The following is a 20,165-nucleotide window of genomic DNA, read 5'->3' as shown; positions in this document are numbered from 1 at the left end:
ATTAAATATCCGAGCATTTACAGAGTACTGTTTCAAAATTCAAAATTAAAATTCAATTACATTACCAAATCATAAATCCAATATAGTGCAATTCAACATACAGTAAAGTATATAACTACTGTACTCAAAGCAGCCATTTAAAGCTGTAGTATTCTCAGAGTTGTCGCAAAAGAAACACCCCTAACAACGTGGGGATGTAAAAAACAATTGCATTAACCAAACCAGCGTCCAGTCAAAGCGTTAGGACCATATTGTAGGTCAAGTTTACCTAACAAATTTCGGTGCATAACATTTGTATTCGCGTAATCCAGTCATCATTACATTAGTAAAACAATACAGGCCACCGCTACAGACGGTTACACAAGCCACGGTTTTATCAGCTGACAAGAGAACTCGTTTAATAAGCTTGTAACGTCAAGCACGGTTACCTAATCGTACCTAGTTCTTAATTTAAACCGCGCTCGAATGCAGAAGAGACTCAAATGCTGAGGCATGAGTGAGAATTCCCCTCGTGGCTCAAAACCTAGTCAGCTGCCTCACTAGACAGCATTTTAGGGGGCGTAGACACAGAACAAGGTTTCGAGGCGCGTTTATTCACTTTTAAAGAGTTTATCTACTTTTAAATGAATAGTTCACCCAGAAATGTAAATGCTGTCATCATTTACTCACTCTCATGTTGTTTCAAGCTTGTATATATGACTGTAATTGTTCCGTGGAAAATGAGATGTTATGCACAATGACAGCCATTCACTTTCATTTCGTGGAAAAGGACGCGCAAAAAGTGAATAGCGACATAACATCTCGTTTTGTGTGCCACAAAAAAGCAAGTCATACGGGTTTGGAACAACATGCGTGTGAGTGAATAAATGATGACAGATCTCTCGTTTTGTGCTATCACTTTAATTTAACGCGCTGCGTCCGAGAAGCGCATTCAAGCCCCTCAAAAAAGCTGTCTAGGTAAACAGCTCAATATATTTTGAGACACGGAGTGTTTGCTAGCTGGGTGCCCTTCCTGGAGCCCCCTTTCTAGTGAAGCCAGCTCAGCGCTATTTACCAGAAATCCTTTGTTACAGAAAAGGGATTATCTAGTCACTAATTCCGTGTCACACTGCAACAAAGTGAGACAACAATACACACTATGAAGCGTGCTTGAGCAGCAAAATAATGAAAGTGGTAAATGACAAGCCCCCCCTGCGGTCTCTTCCTAGTTGTCAACTCAGGTGAATAGAATTTGCGTGCAAGTTAGTTCATGCTTTCTTTGAGAGTAAACACGTCGAATGGGACGCAAATTCTGCTATAACTTGATAATGATATCTATTGCATGATTTCGATTTGCTAAACATAATTAGGCGTTTAGAAACCATCCTTACCGTATACTTGTTCATTTCTGCGTTTGTTTTCAGGTCGCCCTAAGAACAACTGCAAGGTCCAATGCAACAGTAAAGAAATGACTGCATGCTTATCCACGATTGAGTCATGCAATGCTGACCTCACTCCAGTAATATTCAAGTCAAGAAATAGATCCTTGTGCAAACGAAAACGAGGAGGAATGGAAATGGAGGGCTTCTTTGACAAAATGGCGAGGGGTTTTTCTAAACAATTGCACGAGATTTCGTAATTATTGCACGCGCCTTCGAATCAAAACGCCCAAAACAAGTGTGGTTCACTCGTACATGGAGTATGGAACGACACAGTCGCCTTCAGCTAGAGTCTTGTGATCGCCTACTGTCCCGTTGGCCACACCCACTTCCGCTACCATATAAGGCCTTTCCTCTTCCCTGCGGGGCTTACAGCAAATGCACAGGCCATGCGGGAAATTCCGTCACTGGGAAACGTTCTTAAAAGCATGGCTTGTACCAAACATCCTCATCCATACATGAATCGAGTGAATGAATTACAATTTGTGTGGTCAGTGAGTAAAGGGCTTGTTACCAGATGAAAACCAGCGATATATTTTTGAGGTTAATCATAACAAAAAGGCCAAACTGCAAGATTGTTTGCATTGGGGAGACCAGAGGATGTGTGTTGTTAACACCAACAGTTTAACCAATGAGAAATGAGCTACAGAGGTGAAATCACTATGAAATCACAACCCTCCTGCTATGACAGTATAGATACTGTAAAAAATACATAGGAAAACTGAGGAAAGTGTTGCACTGGATTTCAATCATTATAATCTGAATCAGCAGGTTGAATGACACATCTGAATAAGCTTTTCATCTACATGTTTAAAAACTAGAAATATCATGTCTGTGCAGATGGGAAGGGTTGTAACACTATCCAGTGCACTTCTACTGGATACAAAGATTGTCCCATTTCCCACAATTGTGAGAGTGACTAACTCTGGAAAGCACAACTGTTTTAGGTTTTTTTTTAAGATGGACTGTTACGATGATGACACATAGTTTTTTACAGATACATCTTTCTCTCTTCTGACCATCATGATCAATCTCTTGATATTTTTCCCCCTTTCGTAAAGTCACAGCAATGCTATTGTGGATTTGTTCTTTTGCTATTGAAACGAATGTGAATGCAAAAATGATATCCGTTCTACTTTCTGTTCACCACTATAGATGTTTACCCAACTATGACAACTTCCACTTCTAAAAGAAACCCCGGAAATGTGTAAAGGGTTCATTGGTTTATTAGTTTTATTAGCCATTTAAAACATTTCAAATGCACAGAAATTGGAGTAATTACGGTATATGACTTATCTTATGATTATGATGGAGTGCTCCGTGTCAAGGCAACTGGTGGAAGACAGACTCCCTTTTTAACAGTACATGAAGTACTTCTGAACTCTGTGGAACACTATTCACGTCTAGAACTCGGAGCATTTGTGCATGCGTGCGGAGGCTCAACAGCACAGACATGATCGAGCATGTGAGTAAGGAGACACCCATAGGCCTCATCGTGTCAGTGTTCCTGTACTCTCTCTCTCTCTGCTGTGCCTTAAAATAAAGTGCAAAGCCAACAGACATGCGGCCAGGATATGGCATGAGCTGAGTGTACCAGCCTCAATAAACAATCCGATGCCTCGAATGCTATTCAGGTGTGTAAAATCATATTCTCACACATTACTGCATGTAGATGCATATTCCTTGTGCAGGCAGCCTTCTTGCATTCTTAATCACAAAATACAGATGGGCGTGTGTCTGCATGCCTATTTAATAGTTACTATGCATGCATGATTCCCAGCCAGAACACAAACTGGAAGCAATGTTGTCGACTAATTTTCAGGGCAAGTTCCTAAACGAAGGTCGATTTGGTGCTAAAAATTGACGTTATGATGTCATTGGCGTTGCGCAATGACGTCGTTACGTAATCACAACGCAAAATTTTGTCACTACATACACTAAATACTATCCCAGCAAAAACTATATTTATATGTTCATTTAGATTTATTAATTAATTATATTAAATAACTGTATTTTTAAATACAACATGGAATTATTGAAAACATTTTGAACGATTCGGTTTTTTATTATTAGCTAAACTAAAACTACATCTGAGCAATTATAGTTTTAAGCAGTATATTAGTAATTAGTATGTCATAAGCACAATTTACTATAACATATGTTAATATGAAGGAATTGTATAGATTTTTCTGCAGGTTTTTACCTGCATTTTAAATTACGCATTGTATTTTGTGTTTTGGGGTTGCAGGGTTAAAACTGATTATGCATAACAGATAATGTCCTGGAAAATTACTAGCTTTTTCATTTTTCTAGATTTTTTTTATTACGGTGTACGAACTAATCATCAGCCGCAGGTACAATCTACTAACAAGGTGTATTATAAAAGAACAATTATTCAATTATTATTAATATTATAGCATTATTATTAAACCTGCAAATAGCAACTAACTTATTCCACCTGATGTGTGTACTGATTGGTTTCCTCTTTTTGTGTAATTTGGATGAAAAATTTGTTTTGTGTTTCACTTATCAGAAGTTGCCACATAAATGTTAAAAATACATTTGCTACATTTGTTGCTAATTGATTTTGTAAGAAAACGTTACAAGGGTAGTCTGAAAAGTTGCTAAATTTAGCAACAAAATTGCTAAGATGGCAAATCTGACTGGAAGTAGCCTACATAACAGATTTTGTCCGAGATGTAGAACGACTGCACTCGTTGGGATAGCTAAAGGGGGGAGCTTGACAAGTTGAAATGACACCGTTGTTGCAACAACGCCAATCGTTGCACAACAATAACATGATCCACTGTGATGCAGGTACAGATTTGACATAGGCGCTACTGACACGGTCACTGGAGGAAATGCAAGGAAACGCTTGCATTCGATAACAAGAGAAATAATCGTTAGACATTGCAACACAACCGTTCTTCTGATGAGCGCTTTCTGTTGCTCACATGTGTAGTTGCAGCTCTGCGCTCGTGCAAAAAAAAATACAATTATTAACATGAAACAGTTCGCCACTCGTAACACTGATAAAAGCGCATCTACTTGTTTCTGTCAAAAAGTACGGAACCACCCAATCGAATCAATTCTCCAGGACAAGGTCTCCTTTCGACGTCCTGCAGAAACTCACCATAAATCTGTTTTAAGATCGTAAACACATTCGACCTGGATCTAGTTGGAAAATACTTATTGCGCGTTACGTTACCTCGAAACCCATCAGCGGCGTAGCTCCAGCGATCCAGATCTTTTTCGCGTTGCTTTCAAGAAGAAATGGGGAAAAAAACTTTACGCCTTTGCTTGTAGCGTCACTTCCTCGTTGGTAAGAAGAGCGCCACCCGCTGCACATTGCACACAGTGATGTAATTTTTCTCTTGCACCTTCAATAAGAGACACCTTTTAGTTCAAGTTGAGGCACATTTACGAGCACATATAAAAACATCGTCGAGTTCGATCACAGTAGACTCCAATCCTAATGTCATGCGTGCTTTAAAATAAGTTCTGTAATAAATAGACCATCCTTAAACGACCCCCGCTTGGTAAAGATTTGCACTCGTGTCCAAAGTAAACACGCGCGATGTTCTTTTCAATCGTTTCTGAATCGATTCATTTACGCAACTTAATCAACAACTTCGACTCATTGATCAGAGAGCTTATAAAGCAAGCAGCTATGATCATTTTATTAAAACATGCAAAAAACGTTTCACTCAAAAGATTAAAATGAACTGCATAGTTTATGGAACTTAAAGTTAAATTAGATTCTAATGACTATCTGTGAACTAAGATGAAATTACAGTGAATCTGCTTATTAATTGTGATGTTGTTGAATGTTAATGTATGTAGAGTAGTTTATAAATAAATAAAAATATAATAAAAAAAAGAACCGGTTCTTTTGAACGGTTCAAAAGAACCGACTCGCGAGTCTGACTTTCTATATCATCACAACACGTGTGACCAGTGCTTTAACGCTCATCCAGCCAATCAGACGAGCTTCTGCGTGTCATGTGACTATTTCAGGAAGAAACGCTGGCGCTGCAAGCAAGATATGAGAGTTGCATTATAGAGTATCAGCAAATTCTGACAATACAAGTATTCTTTAATTTAAAAAAAGTAATAAAAGAAGGGAAAATGTTAAATGTAAAAAGAGTTGTGTTGCGCTCCCGACCAGGTAAACCATGTTGATGTTTTTGCTAATTTGCAAATCATTACCAATAAAATGTAATCGACTTATCATGTGTAGTACTGTGCTACACACGTGTCTCCGGAACTTAAGTTAATTTTCTTTCCCAATAAATGATTAGGAAAAAATGGTATCCCGGTTCCAGAGAACTTCCGTGTAGATGAGGTTCTGGAATCCTCCGAGCTAAAAGAAGGACAGGTGTTCGTCCGGACACTCTTCCTCTCAGTTGACCCTTACATGGTGAGATGACCTGGCTTGTGTTTATTGTCACTTATGTGGTTTGAGTTTTCTTGAAGGAAATTCATTTATTATTTAACGTGGGAAATATTCAATATATTCATAAAGTGAATATTTCCTTTATGAAAACTCAACCTATAATCAATTTACTACCAGGCATTTACTTATTCAAAACTCATGCATGATCCAATATTAACACCAAACTCAATGCAGCGCTGTCGCATGAATGATGATACTGGAGCTGAGTACCTGTTACCATGGAGATTAGAGGAGTGTGTGGATGGAGGTGGAGTTGGTGTAGTGGAGGCCAGCAAGAATCAGTCATTATCTGTGGGTGCTGTTGTCACCTCCTTTAAATGGCCTTGGCAAACCTACAGCGTGATGGACGGCAGCCTTTTGCAAGAGGTATAATGCTAATTTTGGCCAGTTTGATTAACAGACTTCATGTATATGGATAGGAGTTGCGTATGAGTATGTGATGCACTCGTTCGCACAGGTTGACCCAGAGATGGCAGACGGTCACCTGTCGTATGTTCTAGGAGCGCTGGGTATGCCTGGACTCACTGCTCTTTTAGGTGTGAGAGAGAAGGGTCATGTGACTCCAGGAAGCCACCAGACGATGGTCATCAGTGGAGCAGCTGGAGCTTGTGGGTCGATTGCTGGACAGGTAATATGTAAGTGGATATACAAAATAGTTCTGTTTTTATATGGCAACATTTATTTTAGTCAAATTTTAGATTCTTGTTTACACTGTTAATTTATATATATATATATATATATATATATATATATATATATATATATATATATATATATACATATACATATACATATATATACATATACATATACATATATATATATATATATATATATATATATATAGTGATTACCAAAAGTCTCACTAGGTGCTTCTTCCATGAAACATTCTTAAAATGTTTAGCTCTTTCCTTGTGTTATATGCCCTGTTGTTTTAACTTTGCTCTGTGTTGTTAAAGATCGGCAGATTGGATGGCTGTGAGAGAGTCGTGGGGATTTGTGGTTCTGACCAGAAATGCCAGACCTTGGTAACAGAGCTGGGTTTTACAGCAGGGATAAACTACAAAAAAGGAGATATCAGCTCAGCGCTGAGGGAGCACTGCCCTGCAGGCATTGATGTCTACTTTGACAATGTAGGTGGTGCGATCAGCGATGCCGTTATATCACTGGTATGTCCTTCCTTCAGTTTTTTTTTATTTCTTTGGGTCGTTTGTGTTAAAATAATATAAAAACCACACTGTGCAGATGAATCCTGGTGGTCATGTGATCCTGTGCGGCCAAATATCACAGTACAATAAGGATCTGCCTTACCCTCCTCCTCTTAGTGAGGAGACCCAAGAAACTTTGCATCGCAAAAACATCACAAGGTGCAGGAAAATAGCTAGTAAAACCTACTTTGTTTATTGTATGTATGTGTATAAATGATGATTATATGTTCGCAGGGAGAGATTTGTTGTATTGAACTACATGGAGAAGCATGCAGAAGGTCTTACGCAGCTCAGTCACTGGGTAAAGACAGGCCAGATAAAGGTAAATCTACCACAGTCATGTTTCTTCACATGAAAGATGCCACAAACCTTTTGTACATTGTATCTCTACTTTTCATTTTGCAGGTGCTGGAAACTGTTGTAAATGGTATAGAAAACATGGGAGGTGAGAGTTTATTATTGTTATTATTTGATCATGTGCCTAAGTGTACTTTGCATACATATTGTATGAACCGTCTGTGTTTATATTAATAGATGCATGCACTATGCATATTTCAGAGGCGTTCTGCTCCATGATGACCGGAGGCAATATCGGTAAACAAGTTGTCAAAATTTCAGACTGAGTCAAACGTCTGCATCTGGAGGTGGTGCAGTCATTATACATCTGGGCTGGAAACCGAAACGTTACAGAAAAGGGCTCTCAAAAAGACATTTGAGGTTTCTCCAGTGGGACGGTCCCTTTAAGTGTGCTTGTAAGTCGTTTTAGATAAAGGCATCAGCTAAATTCACATAACATGTTTAAATAAAATCTTCCAATATTTTAAGATCTGAAAGTCTTGCCTTTACATGAAAAAAGAAACAATAAAAATGAAATACATCACAATAGGAAACCCCTTTACTTTGTTGTACATGAATACAGCCAGATAATTCAATTCCAATGCAAGATGATTCAGAGTTGCAGAAACATGACAAATATAAATTGAAGTTGTTTCATGTGGAAAAACACAAACAACATTGTCAAATTCCAAGTAAATACCTATTAATGTTTCACTGATTTTGTGCCTTCCACTAAACAAATGTGAACAGCACTTTCCGACATGAGTGGAACTACAAAAGCCACGTGACCACAGAAACGGAGAATGCCCAGAAAACAGTGCAGAACAACTGGAAGGAATATACATTGCAATATCAATGTGGATGAATACAATAAAATAGTTTAAAAATTAATTACAGTAATAAAAACCAAATCACATGTAAGCAGATATTTCATCATCCAACATTCAAAGTCCTATTGGTTTACCACAAATCTAGTCTTCTAAAAATGTTCTTTCTCACAATCATGTGCCTTAAAACTACGACAAAACTCTTTCAATATAGCATTCAGGTCATTGAAAGACAAACTAGAGCAGCCTATTGTTCAAGTCTTTACTTTCCTGAGAGACAACAGGAATGTCAGTGAATCCACCAGAAACTCTTGTCACTGCGCTCTCCGTCGCCTGTCAAGTGGATTATGTGGGCAAAAAAGACCGACCTCGATGACAACATGGCTTCTTTTTTCAAACTAGCTGATTTTCCCACAAAAAGGCCATTGTCCTTAGCTTGTTTGTGGGGTCTGTAACTGTGCAAAAGTATAAAAAGAGCTGCTTCACAGCGTTTCTCTAATAAACGTGTTAACAAAATTTTGCACATTTGATTTTTACCATGTGTTTAGTGTTCTATTCTATATGCTACATTGGGATTTTCCCTTTAGCAGTCTAAAAATGTCTGGCTTTAGTTTAAGTGGCCATTATTAAGTGTATTAACCATGAACCAAAACAACAAAAATTTTCTACATCCATGGTTTTCTATATAAAGTACAAATAGTGGTTCATCCATTGAGATTAGAGTTGTTTGGAATATGTATTTGAATAAGTATAATCAGTTTGCAGAGTAAACTGTTGTTCAAAGGCCCGTTCACACCATGAATGATGTGAATGAAGATAACGTTATTCAATATGTTAACAAGTTCAATATGTTAATAAGTGGAATAAGTCACCTGGTCATTATAGTTCTGATCGTCTAATCCAGGGGTGTCAAATTCAGCACTGTCCTGCAGAGTTTAGGTCCAACTCTGATTTAAAACACCTGAGCCAAAGTAATCAGGGTCTTCAGAATCACTAGAAACTTCTGGGCAAGTGTGTTGGAGCGAAACGCTGCATGATATTGGCCCTTCAAGAGCAAGATCGGACACCCCTGCTCTAATCTGATTGACTGAGCAGTGTTCACATTCACATTTCAAATCTGTGTGTTGCTTGGTGACATACAAAGCTTGATGCTTTGGCTTCTTTTTGAACTATTTTCATTGTATAATAGACAATAATGACCAGCTTTATCCCTTAAATTATCCTTTACATTTCATACCTCGTCTAAAAGTGTAAGCAAATTTAGTGATCTCATCCTCTCTTTACATGCGTAGTTTATATGCATTAAAACAATACGAGTACTCATACTGACTGTCCTCTCTGAGTGGTGGCAGTTTTATGCAGAAACACTGATTATGTATATCAGAATTACATAGTCTTATTACTTTCTTGATTGCTCATCACAAATAAAAACAAACATAATTTGACAAGTACATAATGCACAGTTTATCACAGTAATAGGTACGCTTACTGTAACTAGTACACACATCTGGACTTCAACACTGTTTGGGCTCACAACAGTGAGAACGGACTATAAAACTACCAACGTGTCTTAGTGTCAAAAGAAGGATCAGTAGTAGGTTTGCAACGGCTCCGTCATCCACATGTGATGCCATCATCGCTTCATATTAACTAAAGACTATTTTTTTTCTATGCTAACACGTCTTGGGAACGATTGGCAATTTGGTGACCGTGAAGACTGGTGAAAGGAGGGAAGAGCTTGGCACAAAATAAAGTCCGTCACAACGATACAGGTGAAGGCCTGTCACTGTCACAACGGCCGGTTGGTCATGCTGCCAGCGGAGAAACTAGGAGGCGTTCCCCACCATGCCCTGTACACCAACAGCAGGCCCATGAGCAGAGCCCAGGTACGTACGGGAGACAGGAAGAAAGCCAGTGCCCCATAGGTCTCCAGCAGGAAGTAGCAAGAATAGGCCTGCCAGATCATGAGGACCAGCATGCCTATGTGCATCACCAGAGTCCTCCAGCGGCTGCCCGGCCGACAAAAATGTGAGCGGAAGCTGGTGCCGCGACATCTGTGGTGAAGACTCCAGCAGAGGTAAAAAGTGAGAGGCATATTGAAGAAGAGCAGCTGTGGATGACAGATGGCATGTTACGACTCAACTGTTATGATCAGTATAATCTGCACCTAGATCTGGAATTACCTGTATGACTCCCACGACATAGGTCAGACTTCCTTCGAAGAAATGCCCATCCACAAACACGCCAAAAGCAAAGCAGGCTCCACTGTGTCCATCAATGATTTCCCCAATGAACCATGGACCTGAAAAAACAAGTAGACTAAAAGCACTGTTCCTTCTTCACAGTAATTGCAAGGATATGTTGCGAGTTCATCCAGATACATTTTCATTGCGCTCTTGAGCAAACCAAGTAGGGCTACACAATTATGCTCATCATTTCCCTTGAGACTGTAATCATGATTATTCATTTCAGGTTGCTTCTTTTTAAGTGTCACAATAAAAATTACGTGGATCTGCCTGTGTAAAGGGATATTTCAGCCCCACCCACGCACACACCATTAACTTACCATCATGTCTCTCCAAACCCATATGACTTTCATTATTCTGCAGAACACAAAACAAAATATTTTGAAGAAAAAGTTTTTTTTGTCCATACAATGAAAGTCAATGAGGACCAATTAAAGTCAGTGGACTTCATTGACTTTTACTGTATGAACAAATCTTTTTTATTTTTTTTAAATATCTATGTGTTCCACAGAAGAAATAACTGTAATATGTACAAGTTTAGAACAACATGAGGATGAGTACATTTTTCAGCTACATTTTCATTTTTGGGTGAACGATCCCTTGACACCTGTTTTGTTTGGGTCCAAAATTACCCATATAGAGTAACATGTTACTTTAGACTCTTCTATTGATTTTTGTGCATGAAAATTTGTATATGTTTATCTAGATATAGTCTTTTAATTTTAATAACAAACTAGCTAAAAAAAAAAAAGAAAAGTTGAAAATCGAAATATTTTGCTGTAATCGGCACTTTCACAATTTTTTAGATTTTTTATTTTTGGTTTATCATTTTATTAGATTACTTACAGTCCTAAGGACAAGGGTTGGTTATGGGCATTTATAAAAACTAAGAGGCAATTATCTATAATATAATAATTATGTGATTATCACTCATTCTCTCTTTTGAATGGTCGGATGGAAAAAAATGACTCTCTTTTCTGTATAAAAAAAGATCACAGGCCTTCTGCAATGGTAGTTTAAATCATTATGTTCCATCAGTTTGTGAAACAGTTTAAGTGGGGTCAGGTGGCGACTTACCTAATGCTGTACACAGGTTGAACAGCAGCAGAGAGTAGAAGAACATGTTGCTCTTACTGACAAGATGCAGGGACATCCACACTTGAGAAGACAGTTCTGATGAATTATAAGAGTTTATGGTGTCAAGAGTCATTTATGCTTTGGAGCTATGAAGAACATTTATATTCAGGTATAATGACAGGACAAGATTTGTTATACATTAATACAACAGAAATACCTCTTGTAGAAGACACAGGCATAAATCTGAAGAGCACAAGCCCAGCCAGGTTTAGTAATACTATCACCACGAAGGCAATCCGTGCCTGTGGGAACACACACACAGCCACTGAAATGCATGTAATATTAATTAACAGTAAACTTTTAACAATAAACTTTTTATAATTTACTTTTCTGGTAAACCTTTTTTTATGTAGAGATTTTATTGTTGTACTCTTGTCCTAGACCCAGACTTTCAATCTTAAACTATGAAAATCCACTATAATAATATGAATATGTTTAGAGCTATGATAATCAATTTTTCACCATCATCACACGATGACTTGGTTTCATTTTCGTACCAGGATGTAGTGGTCTGTGAGGAGGATGAAGGACTGCATGAAGCCGAAGCTGGGAGTGAGGTCTTCCTCCAGTGTGAACTGTTGCTCCCGAACTTTTGAGTGACCTGCAGAGTCCTAGGACAGGGAGACGGATGCCATTTTCTTAAAATAACACTACAACCGTTTCTATATCAAAATAAAAACAATTGCTATGCAGTTGCTAAGGTTCTGTGTTTAACCATGTTGCTAGGCTGTTCTGGGGAATGTTAGTTTTCTGGTCTCCAGATATTACTCTTACAAAGTCTACAGGGCTTTTGCCAAGTTTATCAACCAACAGGCAGCATTTGTTTTGTCAAATTGTTTAGAAAAGCAACATCACACCTCTTCTCAACAAGCCATGTGATTTGAGGAATGAGTGATGTTTAATACTAATCCCAGAAGTTTGTTCAAATCCCCTACCTCCACTTTAACTCTGATACTGTGCAGTCCAGTAGCATATAGCGTTGGATCCCATTGCATGATGTATAAAGGACCCCCTGCGCTAAGTGCTTTCCCCAGTGAAACTCCATCCACACTCACATGCACAGCTGCGACTGGAGACTCAGAGAAAGCCAGGAGCCTACAGAAACACCACATTCAGCAATCAGTGCAACTCCAAAATATGACATTCTTGGTAGGACAGAACAAGTCAAGCAAGCAAGAAATTCGAAATGTAAAGTGAGGTTTGGATGAGAGACGATCATTTTACAGAAGTCAACATCTGAGCGCTTGAAGGTCGAAGAGGACACACACAGAGACACCTGATGTGCGTGGAACTGCCGATGCGACCCAGAGGCTCCACTCCTGGGTGCAGGTACTGGGCGTCTTTGGGATTGGTGATCAGCACAGCTGGCCAGTCCTCAAATGTCACGTCAGTGAAACTGAGCAGGTCATGGTCGAAAGCCAATATTCTATACCTGAGCCCAGGAAAAAAAAATGCATGTCACTGCTTTTTTTTATAAGAGTTAGGGCACAATGATATGAGTTCCTCATATATCAGTTGTTGTGTTTGTATTTGCTAACATAGTCAGCTATATTTACATCATGCTGTATTCCCTTAAACGTGGGCCTTGTTCTTTCTGAACTTACCTGCGGTTTGCCATCCAGTCTCCCAGCTCTAACTCCAGTGTGCCTCTGTGATGTCGACTGTGCAGTACTGGCATGAAGCCTCCTAGTGTATGTAGGTGCCCACACAAATACGCCACGGCTGTACTGTAAAAACCAACCCACAAAAAAAAACAATAGATGAAATTCGAGATTCAGCAGAATATGATCAATATGACATTAAGAGATGAGAATCTGCAATCTAGTGCCTCTTGTTAGCTTTTTAACATAATTCACCACAAGTGTTTAATATGAACGGCACTGAACATGACATTATTAATACAGCATATTCCCAGGCACTGACCGTCACCACCTGAGTGCCAAATGTTGCTTTCAGACCTACATTCATGCTAGAGAATTACATACTAGGGTTTAGATGTAGGTCAGATGGCCAAATAGAAATCAGATTTAGAATAACATCTGAAAAGTTGGCCAAATCTAGTCGCAGCCTCAGACTGAGAACATTCACACGTCCACAGGTCACTGACTGGTTATGATTCATACTCATAAATCCTTTCCTAATTTGCAACATAAAGGGATTTTTTTTTAAATGACAAAGAAACAAGTGTCTATAAGGTTATACACACACACAAACACACACATACATATACATATATATATATATATATATATATGTATATATGTATGTATATATACATGCTGTATATATTGTGTGGACAGAAACAAGTCTTTATATAGCAAAATAATTTTATTTTTTATTTTTTTTATTTTCATTACAATCATTCATAGATACTTTATGCTGTAATTAACGATATAAAATTTTATTAATCTACACCACTGTTCAAAACTTTTACATTGTTTCAAAAGACTGCTACCTCAAATATTTTTGGGCATCAAATCATCATATTAGAATGATTTCTGAAGGATCAGCTGACACTGAAGACTGGAGTAATAATTGCTTTTCCATCACAGAAATAAATAACATTTTAAAATACATTACTATAACAGTAAAAAAATCTTCTTGACCCAAAACTATAAAAAAGGAGTCCTTACTACTCTTCTCTACATACGTTTTAAGTTGTTTTCTAATGTTTACAGTATAGTCATATATAGAAATTTGGCACTGTTCCTTAATTAAATTTCTCATGCTCGTAATATAATCAAATTTCAGATAAACCAACCGCTAACAGAAAAACAAAAACAAACTGTTGATGGTCACTTTCTATGCTGGTCACATGCTCTCTTCCTGTCTAAGTGGGTAGTTATTGGCGGTCAATGGGGAAAAAAATCGAATTGGTTGACAGTGTTTCTGCAAGATTTTTCCAAACCTCATGAGCTCTCGGATTCCCGGGAAGGGGGAGATGACTGTAGATGTGGTATAATGTCCAAACCAGATGGAGTTGTTACTGCTCAGACTCTCCTCTCTAAAGGTGGCCAACACGTCCATCTGAGTCTATGGGGAACATCACATTTCAGCCCAAGAGAAAAGCTGTCATCACATTTACATAAGCAAAGCTAAAATCAACAGATTTCTTTTACCTGATTGATAATCCCAAAGAAGTTATAGGGCCGTTTGGGTCCAGGGGTCAGAGTGGCATCAACACAAATGAACGAGTAGTTCCCAAAAGGAGTTCTGTGTATGTAGTGGAAGGATCCAACTTTCTGATTGGCAGAGTATTTCCTAAATATTCAGTAATGGAGATGGAGACAATCTTATTTCTTTGGAAAAATAAGCACCAACGTATTCTTCGCAATAAGACCATTAAACGTGCATTAAAAAAGGATTTTTTAGAAGTCGACTTCAATATCTGAACCTTCTTTACAGCAATTATGTTCTGCATCTGTAATATCTGTACAGACCTGTAATAATTGTTCACGCTCTCCAGTGAAATAATATTAAAGGCATCTGAGGAGACAAGAAAACAATATCAGCCAAGATTTCCAGGAAACGGAAGAAGAGCGGGGACAAAATAACCGAGCTCTTATTACATATCTGGCAGCTTTGGTAATGTAACACCAGTTACAGGATCTGTGGGGAAATGGGATAATGGGAATAGAGGGAAAATGATATATGAGCTGAGCGAGTTCATTAGAGATGTTCATTAGCCTCCACGATGCAGTCTTCATAGCTTAATATTAATATACTAATATGAAACACAGCTGCTGCACACTTTACAAGGAGCTATGTGTATTTAATCTGTTTATATTAAATCTCATTGGTCCAAATCCTTCTCCATTTAACTAGTCTAAACATCAAATGTATTTTGATTAGCTGTGATTCTGTAGTGCTCCAAAGCATTTAGTTTTATTGTCATTGGAAACTTAACGCGTTACAGCCAGTTGGTTGTAAAAAGAGGCATAAAGATATGTATGCCAGTAGAGCTATGGTGAAATATAATTCTTAAATTTCCGTCCGTTTCTCACGCAAAGCTATCATATGGCTTCTAAAGACTTGGAATGTAGTGCATGTGTCTTTTTATGGAAAATTTATAAAGGTTTAGTCTGAATCAGGAAGCAATGGAAAAGAGCAGCGTGAACATTCATCTAAATGTCTCCTTATGTATTTGACACAAAATATCTAATAGATTTGGAATGAGGCATATCTGAGCATCAGATGAATAACTTAAATCACAAAATTAACATTTTTTTACTAAATTACTACTATATATCATAAAGGCAACAAAATTACTAAAAATGAAATAAAAATAATTTACAAAATTAGAAACAAAAATGCACGGAACAAAAGCACATAACAAAATTATAAAAAATGTAGCAATAATATGAAAACTGAAAATATAAAAATAAAAGCTAATTCAAAAAATGAATAAATACAATAATAGTATATAAATAATACATGACAGAAATTTTTTTTAGGTGAACTATACCTTTAAATCAAGATAAGAAACTGGAGGATTAATGATAAACAGCCTCGTGATTGCAAAGATGTTATTAATCCACCATAATTTGTTTTTGTGTCACAGCAAGCCTGTGATATCCTGTTTAATTTCAATTCATCTCAAGTCATTAGTGTGACATAAGAGTGTCCAGCTGTCTTCACTCAATGTCCTTTAATTGTTTTAGTGCCAACAGACACTGGGACAAAGACAAACAATTATTTGGCCCTGACCAACAGTGGTGTGCAAAGAGGCAACTTAATTCTAGCCTTCATTTAGATCTCCCATCCAAACCATCAGGTACTTTTATAATGATTTCTGCATGCAACTGACATTAGAAAACAAAAGCTGAAGTGTGCCATTTTTGTGAATTTAAAATTGTAATATGCAACTGTTTGTAAGATCCATTCATTAAGTGTGTAAACACTTCATCATTCAAGCCCGACACAGCAACACTGGCTCAACCAATGGTCTGATTTTGGGGCAGGACAATTTTTATTTTTTTGTATTTACTATTTACTTTATTGTTTCACTGACCAGTGGCAGACAAGCACAGTGTTCAACAAAATTGCATTTCATTGTGTAGCTATTATACATTTTGATGAATTGGTGGCTAATTCATATGATCTCATTCTTATGATTTGTATGATCTCCATTTATGCTTAGGCTTCCATCCTTACTTTTTTCTAAAGTCGTTTATTTTTGTATGATTCACATCATGCAACTTCATATAAAATTACTTTTTCCCGTCAGATCGGGTCGGGGACTCGGGTGTTTGGGTAAACATTTTTGACAACTCCTCTCCAAAAATCATCCCAAAAATAATAATAATAAATCACCATGGTTTCCTCGAATGTCAATCCATTTTGTTCGTTCCTGCACTCGTGATCTTTTAAGGACGTTGTGGTAGGCCTGCCACTCCACTTCATATTGAAGAGAGCCCACTTTACTCTCAGTCTTCGCATCTGTTAAGTCCCCTGTTAAATAAAGTCAAAATGTGGGGTATAACACACAATAAAATTTGACTATTTATACAGTAAGTAATGTATGGCAGCTAACCTGTGGCCAGCACAAGATCAGGTTTGATCACATCAATGGTGTCTCTACAGAACCTTTCAAAGTCTGGAATGCGCTTGGTATCGTGGAAACGACTGATATGGATGTCGGAAACCTGCACAGAGCAATCAGCATGTTTAGAAATCAGCTAATAGTGGGGTTTCATGCAGGCCTGTGTGTAGTTAACAGTGAGTGTTCACACATAATCTCACACATAAAACTTGCCTATTTATAGAACAAGTGTCACTGGCATATTAGAGGAGTCAGTACACAGATGAAGGTTTCCTGTTTTACCAGCCAAACTATGACACTAGGGCTTTACGCACACTGTACATACATTTCTGATCTATCTATTTAGCTTTCTACATACACACTTTTGTTTCCAGGAGGTCATACGTACAGTAGATTAAAAAAAATAAAAATAAAATAAAATAAAATAAAATTTGGTCTAAATATATTTGTTAATAAAATTACAATTTTAGAATGTGCGCAGACATTAGGCAGATGAATTAAAGAATGATGCTATATTCATACATGTATCATTTTTATGATAAATAATTAGTGTGATGGTTAAAATGATTGTTTGGATGTTTTACAAATAATGAGATTCTACATCATTATCCATCAATGTTTGAAATCAAAGTTTCATCATAATATACATGGTACAGTATGGTGTTGGGGACGGTTAAGCAAACACACATTAATTAAGCCTTCCATTTGAAAACTGTTATTATAAAAAAAAAATAGCTATTTCATGCCTTTACAGGTAAAATCAGACTCATATGTTAGGTAAAATCTGTTAGCCTGAATGTACTGTAAGTCGCTTTGGATAAAAGCATCTGCTAAATGCATCAATTTATCGAAATTAATTTGAAGAACCAATGAACTTTCCTCTTTGGCCTTTCCACATGTTAGACAGCTTCTTTTTTTCTATACAACAGAATAACACTTATTCTAAAATTATATATATATATATAATAAAATGCCTTTTTCAAAAGTTGAGTGTCCCAGCATTCTATATTTATTATTTTACTCAAATTTTATTTTTAATTATTGTGTTATGCTTGATTACACTAAACTAATCACTTTAAGTATGTGATATGTGCCCTCAAGTAAAAAAAAAAAGCCCTTTCAATTTTGTAACACACATACACCATATTGCATTCATTTAATGTCTCGTCGTGATCATAACCATATAATTTACTGAGTATTCGTGATTATATTCAAAACAACTAAACCAAATACATGTTGAAACTCAAGTTAGAGGTTAGAATATTCCGGCCTTAAATATTGCACACAATAACCCTCTTTACTGCACGAAGAATCAATTATTATGGCAGAAAACAAAATAAAAGCCACCCTGCAATCAATCAGATGATCAGTTCATTGACAGACTAATGAGTCTAATGACCGCTGCTCACCTGCACAAACCAAAATATATTATCCAGTTGGCCGCCGGGGTACGGAGGGCCAGTTTCTCTGGACGGGTGTAAACTGCGCTTCGGGTGCCAGGCGCTGTCATAGCTGTCAAACAGCCAGGAAGTGAAGCAGGCGAGCAGCAGCCCAACAATCACCAGAGCCGTGAACAGCCGGAGCATCCTGCCGAAATCACACTGCCTTCACCGAGATCCGGACGAGCCGCCGCCGCTCAGGCGCTTCTCCTCTCCCTGCTGAAGGAGCCTGATGCGGGATTCAGTCAGCCTCACATCCCCGGGCTCTCGCCAGCACGACCGCGATGGACGAGCAAATCAACGCGCTGGAATCTCCAACATCATCCAGCAGAAACTTCCGGGTGGCTGATCCTGATGGAAGGGACCGAAGGGGGCGGAGCTATGCTGTTCTTCTCGGCCCAGAAGTTATCGCCATGAAAAATAATACATATTATATAAACTAATAATATTAATCCATTGAAATTATATAAACCATTCCATTACTACTTTGATTATTGTAGGAGGCACTGACTAGGTTCTAACCAGGTTCGTTAGTAAATTACATTAATCTCTGTTGGCAAGAACTACTTTCCTAAATCAATCCTCTTTTTCTCTTTTCATATGAATATTATAATCATTTTGCATACATTAAATAATGTTGTTGCTAAAATCAACCAGTTTTCTATGCCGTAATGTACATTTTCCTCAGTGGAAGCATTAAAATGATGTAGAAATAACAGACAACTGCAAATAAAATGTTATTGTTAACAAAAAAATTAATAATAAAACGTTTTCCTTAATTGAAATACAGATAAAATATGAATATTTGAGGAAAACCTAACATTGGCAACAAACTGAAAATAAAGTGAATTTAAAAAATGACAAAAAAAAAAAAAAAGAATCACTTAGTTAAAAATATTACAAATTTGAAATAAAAATTAAATAATAATACAAAAGATAAAGCATGTATCAGAATGACTATAACTTATACTATAATTAAAATAGAAAAATAAAATCTTATTTAAAAAAATACTATAATAGTAAGTAATACTTAACACTGGTCCATAAATGTATTTATTTGGTAAGTATCAATGTAACAAGTGGGATAATGTAGTCAGCTGGTAATTATCAAAAAAGAAACACGTCCTCCAAAGATGAGTTATTGAGATATAATTTAATTAGCAAATCAATTTATGTATAGGACCTGTAGGAGACAAGGTTTTCTCTTCATAAGCAAAAGCCAATATCAATAACATTGACCCTTCCACTTCATTTAGTTTATCGATTGCTACAATCAGGATCTAAATTGAATGTTTTCCTATTGTTTTCTGCAGTAGTATTCAAGTTACTATAAAGATGCTGTATAACTGAATTGAACTTCCACCTTTTTGTTTGTTTTAAACACATTTTTGGGTACAGTAGGTAGTTAACAGATTATAACCCTGTTTGAAATGTTTCCTAACAGTTCTGCATGTCTACAAGCTTATAACATCAGAGAGAAGTACAGATCCTTTTCCTATTTGGCGCCTAAACTCTGGAATAACCTAACATTGTTCGGGAGGCGGGCACACTCTTGC

General features: G+C 37.2%; 3 protein-coding genes across 6 annotated transcripts in view; 1 reads left to right on the top strand and 2 right to left on the bottom strand.

Moving 5' to 3' along the window:
• The window catches only part of LOC132111698 (mitotic deacetylase-associated SANT domain protein-like), a 28,244-nt gene extending 23,289 nt beyond the window's left edge, over positions 1-4,955 (bottom strand). The window contains exon 1 of one of the 2 annotated variants that reach the window (XM_059519251.1): positions 4,627-4,955. The gene's annotated coding sequence lies outside the window, so the exon portion shown is untranslated. Of the gene's footprint in view, positions 1-1,370; positions 1,738-4,626 lie in introns of those variants that run through there. The other variant, XM_059519250.1, reaches the window with a different exon arrangement.
• A 429-nt stretch (positions 4,956-5,384) lies between these two features.
• On the top strand, positions 5,385-7,965 carry LOC132111696 (prostaglandin reductase 2-like). Of its 3 annotated transcripts, XM_059519247.1 has the most exons (9): positions 5,388-5,586; positions 5,720-5,838; positions 6,049-6,240; positions 6,332-6,502; positions 6,834-7,043; positions 7,120-7,241; positions 7,317-7,404; positions 7,488-7,527; positions 7,641-7,965. In XM_059519247.1, exons 1-9 carry the CDS (start codon positions 5,547-5,549, stop codon positions 7,703-7,705), a joined length of 1,047 nt encoding a protein of 348 aa, XP_059375230.1. In that variant the 5' UTR covers positions 5,388-5,546; the 3' UTR covers positions 7,706-7,965. The 3 variants fall into 3 exon arrangements, with proteins under 3 accessions (XP_059375231.1, XP_059375232.1, XP_059375230.1); XM_059519248.1 differs by lacking the exon at positions 6,049-6,240 and having other exon boundaries at positions 5,385-5,586; XM_059519249.1 differs by lacking the exons at positions 7,120-7,241; positions 7,317-7,404; positions 7,488-7,527; positions 7,641-7,965 and having other exon boundaries at positions 5,386-5,586; positions 6,332-6,509; positions 6,834-6,992.
• Positions 7,966-9,089: 1,124 nt separating this feature from the next.
• On the bottom strand, positions 9,090-18,922 carry LOC132111695 (transmembrane protein 62-like). The gene is made up of 14 exons (XM_059519246.1): positions 18,580-18,922; positions 17,162-17,273; positions 16,942-17,079; positions 15,069-15,114; positions 14,748-14,889; positions 14,537-14,661; positions 13,233-13,355; positions 12,905-13,060; positions 12,564-12,723; positions 12,126-12,239; positions 11,786-11,870; positions 11,569-11,664; positions 10,429-10,547; positions 9,090-10,355 (listed from the first exon to the last, which is right to left on the bottom strand). The coding sequence occupies exons 1-14, from the start codon at positions 18,754-18,756 to the stop codon at positions 10,035-10,037; spliced, it is 1,914 nt and encodes a 637-aa protein (XP_059375229.1). The 5' UTR covers positions 18,757-18,922; the 3' UTR covers positions 9,090-10,034.
• Between the last annotated feature and the right edge of the window lie 1,243 nt (positions 18,923-20,165).

This window comes from Carassius carassius, chromosome 31 (assembly GCF_963082965.1).
Source record: "Carassius carassius chromosome 31, fCarCar2.1, whole genome shotgun sequence".
Lineage (NCBI taxonomy): Eukaryota > Metazoa > Chordata > Actinopteri > Cypriniformes > Cyprinidae > Carassius > Carassius carassius.
The sequence above is the reverse complement of the archived record's forward strand: the minus strand, read 5'-3'. Positions and strand labels throughout refer to the sequence as shown.

Excerpts from the sequence above, each read along its gene's own strand:
- LOC132111695 (XM_059519246.1), bottom strand. The coding sequence starts at position 18,756 with ATGCTCCGGCTGTTCACGGCTCTGGTGATTGTTGGGCTGCTGCTCGCC. Across the intron at positions 11,871-12,125 it reads TCACAGACCACTACATCCTG|GCACGGATTGCCTTCGTGGT; the intron begins GTACGAAAATGA and ends GTGTTCCCACAG. Across the intron at positions 11,665-11,785 it reads GCCTGTGTCTTCTACAAGAG|AACTGTCTTCTCAAGTGTGG; the intron begins GTATTTCTGTTG and ends ATAATTCATCAG.
- LOC132111696 (XM_059519247.1), top strand. The coding sequence starts at position 5,547 with ATGTTAAATGTAAAAAGAGTTGTGTTGCGCTCCCGACCAG. Across the intron at positions 7,405-7,487 it reads TAAAGACAGGCCAGATAAAG|GTGCTGGAAACTGTTGTAAA; the intron begins GTAAATCTACCA and ends TTCATTTTGCAG. Across the intron at positions 7,528-7,640 it reads TGGTATAGAAAACATGGGAG|AGGCGTTCTGCTCCATGATG; the intron begins GTGAGAGTTTAT and ends TGCATATTTCAG.